This window comes from Nanorana parkeri, unplaced genomic scaffold, assembly GCF_000935625.1.
Source record: "Nanorana parkeri isolate BGI_ZX_2015 unplaced genomic scaffold, ASM93562v1 scaffold1174, whole genome shotgun sequence".
Taxonomy (NCBI): Eukaryota; Metazoa; Chordata; class Amphibia; order Anura; family Dicroglossidae; genus Nanorana; species Nanorana parkeri.
Genome location: NW_017307442.1, coordinates 146,377 through 150,033, shown reverse-complemented (window position 1 = coordinate 150,033; position 3,657 = coordinate 146,377). Strand labels below are relative to the sequence as shown.

The following is a 3,657-nucleotide window of genomic DNA, read 5'->3' as shown; positions in this document are numbered from 1 at the left end:
GGGGGGGGGATTGTTTGCAGAGCAGAGGCCCAGTATACTACTTTTATTCAATATGGATTTTTATCTACAGTATATCCAGTGAAGTGGAAAATGGTGAGTTCCACCTGGGATGGAAATACCACAATACACTTATAGAAAATGTATTTTCATCTCATGATATCTCATCACCTTCTATGAAGGTGGGGGGTGATTTAAAAAAAAGAGGATAGTTTTTTGTTTTTTTTCATGTTGTTCCATCCCTCTTCTTTTCCATCATTTTAGTTGTGGTAACGAAGTATTGATTTAAATACCTTTTTTCCCCTCACAGAAAGAAAAGGGAGGGAGAGCCCTGTAGTATTTCACTTGCAGACATTAGGTTTTGATTTTTTTTAGGTGTTGCATTTTTTCCAAATAATTTTTGATGTGATGTATTAACATACTTTTTCAAAATTTTTGCTGTGATAATGGTTGCAGGGAAATTAGAGAAACTGAGGGTTATATTTCCTGAAAATAGTCAAAAATCAGAAGCGTTCCATGAAATTTAGGCATTTTGGAAAATACTTTGGAACCAATGAGAAAGGGTAAATTAAAGGAGAACTATGGAGGTGAGCGCTTTTCACTCACCTCATAGTTCTAGCCAACCTGTGACAATGAGACTGTCACAGGTCGGCTCAGTAGATCGGGAGGTGAGCGAACACATACCGCCGTTCGCTCACCTCTCGATCCTGTCACGGCTCTCTGCCGTGACAGGGGAGGGGCTGGATACCCCCTCCCCGCTCCGATCCGCCAGCGCTGTCTGGCGGAACGGACGGGGGAGGGGTGCAGGTACAGCTGATCTGCCTCTAGATAGGCAGAGTCAGCTGTCAGTCACGCTGCTGGGCGGATCTCGACATCGATGTCGGGATCCGCTCCGGCGTCTCAGTATACCGCGAGCTGTAGCTAGCGGTATACTGAGCTTAGGGTAACGGGAGGATGCTAGTTTGTGTCCTCCCGTTACCCTTAGGAGAACTATGGGGAAAAGCCCTGACCCCATAGTTCTCCTTTAAGGTGGTTTTTAGGGGTGTGATAGGCTTTATGTGGCTCCTGAGGGGAAGAGAAGCCTTTTACTTACCATGTGCCTATTCATGTCCAAAAAATGGCCCTTCAATAGTCTTATTATTTTACTTTTTTTTCCCACACAAGGAAGTGTGGGAAAAAAAAGTAAAATAATTTAAAGTGACAGTACACAAGAAATTTGAAAAAATACTCAATTACGAAAAAAACTAAATTAAATGAACTAAACCTATAATATACTTCCTCTTCTTCCGCCCGCCCCCCCCCTGTCCTCCTTCCCCGATATCAGACCCTCGTCCTCCTTTCCGGATATCAGATCCTCGTCCTCCTTCTCCGATATCAGACCCTCGTCCTCCTTCCCCGATATCAGACCCTCGTCCTCCTTCCCGGATATCAGATCCTCGTCCTCCTTCCCCGATGTCGTCCTTGTGATTGGAACCCCCAAAGATGATGGAGCTCCGAATAACTATTATCTCCGTTCCCCTCCTCCCCCCCCCCCCCCCCCCCCCAAAAAAAACCCCCCAAAAAAAACCCACACCCTTTAAATAAAAGAAACAAAAACATTTTGCCTCACGAAATTGAGAGTTTCGTTCTCAGCAAAGTAACTTTACCACAAAATCACTCCACCCGTCTCTAATTTATTCGGTTTACATTTTAAGGGTTACTCTGCGATAGAGGTTACTTTGAGAGTAACTGTTGGAAATAAGCTTTAGGGAAGTGAAACAATAGTATTTCGGGGGTAAAATGATGCGTGCCAAATTTCTATGGTTCAAAATTCTCTCAGTGTATGGCCAGCTTCAGGCTCAAGGGGGAGGGGACAACCACTAAAAAGTCCATGCAGGCACTTGTGTGACTCGGGGAACAAACTGTTTTATTAGTCTGTCATGCAACAAGCATATTCCTATCAAAGTGCAGGGTGACGTCCTGTACTAAAGGTGACACACCCTCTTAGAGGTAAAAGTGTAATGTCAGACAGTCCCTATAGCTGCCATAGGGAAGTATTTTAAACAAAATATTTAAGTTTAAAATTTGCAGATACTGGGGACTATGGGTCAGGTTTGGTACTGGTATCTTGGTGCTACTAAAACTGGGAGTATTTAGTGCCAGTCTTGGAACAAGATAAACGTAATGTTGGAGTTAAGGTTAGAGAGATGTATAGTTGAGGCTTATGTTGAATTCCAGGCAGATATAAAAGACACAAACAATGCAGCTCTGTAATCATTAATACACCAATAAATATATTTTTTTATTGCAAGCAGTGTTAGTGCCTAAATGTGACCTGGTATCAGCAGTCTCAGCCTCCTGCGGTGTTTGTACAGTAGAGCTGAAGTGTAAGAGGAAGAAGCAGCACAATGAGCCAGTCAGTTCATGTGCTGACCAGAAGCATGCTCACAGGAAGAAGAAGCAGAGTGACAGTTAAATAAGAAAACCAGCTTTTGCAGCACTATTTATCTTTTGATTGACTATTCATTTTTCTTTTGTTATTTTTGGCTAGAGTTCTCCTTTAGGGTTAGGTACTAAAATATATGTAGACCCAATCACTAAAATCTCCAGAAGCTTTAACATGTAACTTTAAAAATAACTTTCAATATTTTCAAATAATAACTTTCATTTTTTTTATTCACAAATTTAATTAAAATAATACCTGGTGATTCTGCCATAAAAGCTCATATTCTGACTCTTCCTGTTATAGGAGCAGCAATGCTCTATCTCTCAGTTGGGCTACAGGTGAATGTATCTATGTACATTATGCAGGCATGGAGCAGTCTAGGGTGACAACACTAGGATACAGTACAGTAAGTAAGCATTGGCACCCTAGGACAGAAACTGTGTTACTAGCTGGATCAGAAAATGAAAGTAATGGGAACAAAAACTAATGCAGTGAACACATCTAAAGACTGGTAAGCTGCAATATATTCCATTTTTGTTCTTGGGCTTAGCTACTCTTGAATTTTAACCACTTCAGTACTGCCATACATATATAAACGACTCGGTCCTGAAGTGGTTATACCAAGGTCACAGCTGCTGCATCAGCCATGATCTTGGTACCAATCTCTTCATCTGGCATACGGCTGTCACATACAAGACTTGTTGGGCTTGGATATACTTTAAGTTTAAACCAATTGGTTTTAGTGCAGTTTTGTAGCAAAGCTACAGAAAATGATTTTATTGTCTATTATTCCTCTTGATCTTGTTCTCATTTCTCTCTCTCTTTCTACAGTCAAAGAAGGGCCACCAGAAAACCATCCTGGAACTTAACACCCCCAAAGTGGAGCAAGCACCTATAGTGGACCTTATGTTCAATGACTTTGGAGACCCAACGCAAAAATTTGGCTTTGAAGTGGGACCAGTATGTTTCCAAGGCTAAAATGACTTTCAAATTTTAAAAGTTTTTTTCAAGAAAAGAGGCCAATAGCATACCAGAATGCCAATTTTCCAAATGAACAACCTTGAAACCTCATCACCGTTTAATCAAGTCTTCACTTGCATATTCTTAAACTGCAAAGGTGAAGAGTTGAGCCCCAAAATTTGCCAGAGGCGAAGCGTTACGCCTGGACCACAGATATATTAGGGAAAGAAAGATATAGTAAAAAAAAAAAACGTTGCCTACTGCCTTGGTATCAC

At 41.3% G+C, this 3,657-nt stretch overlaps 1 protein-coding gene across 1 annotated transcript in view; it reads left to right on the top strand.

Annotated features, from left to right (window-relative positions):
- Positions 1–3,426, top strand: part of LOC108796813 (collagen alpha-1(V) chain-like) — a 210,575-nt gene extending 207,149 nt beyond the window's left edge. The window contains exon 66 of the mRNA XM_018568345.1: positions 3,254–3,426. Coding sequence (XP_018423847.1) covers positions 3,254–3,400 — 147 coding nt within the window. The 3' untranslated portion in view covers positions 3,401–3,426. The remainder of the gene's footprint in view (positions 1–3,253) is intronic.
- The last annotated feature ends 231 nt before the right edge of the window (positions 3,427–3,657 follow it).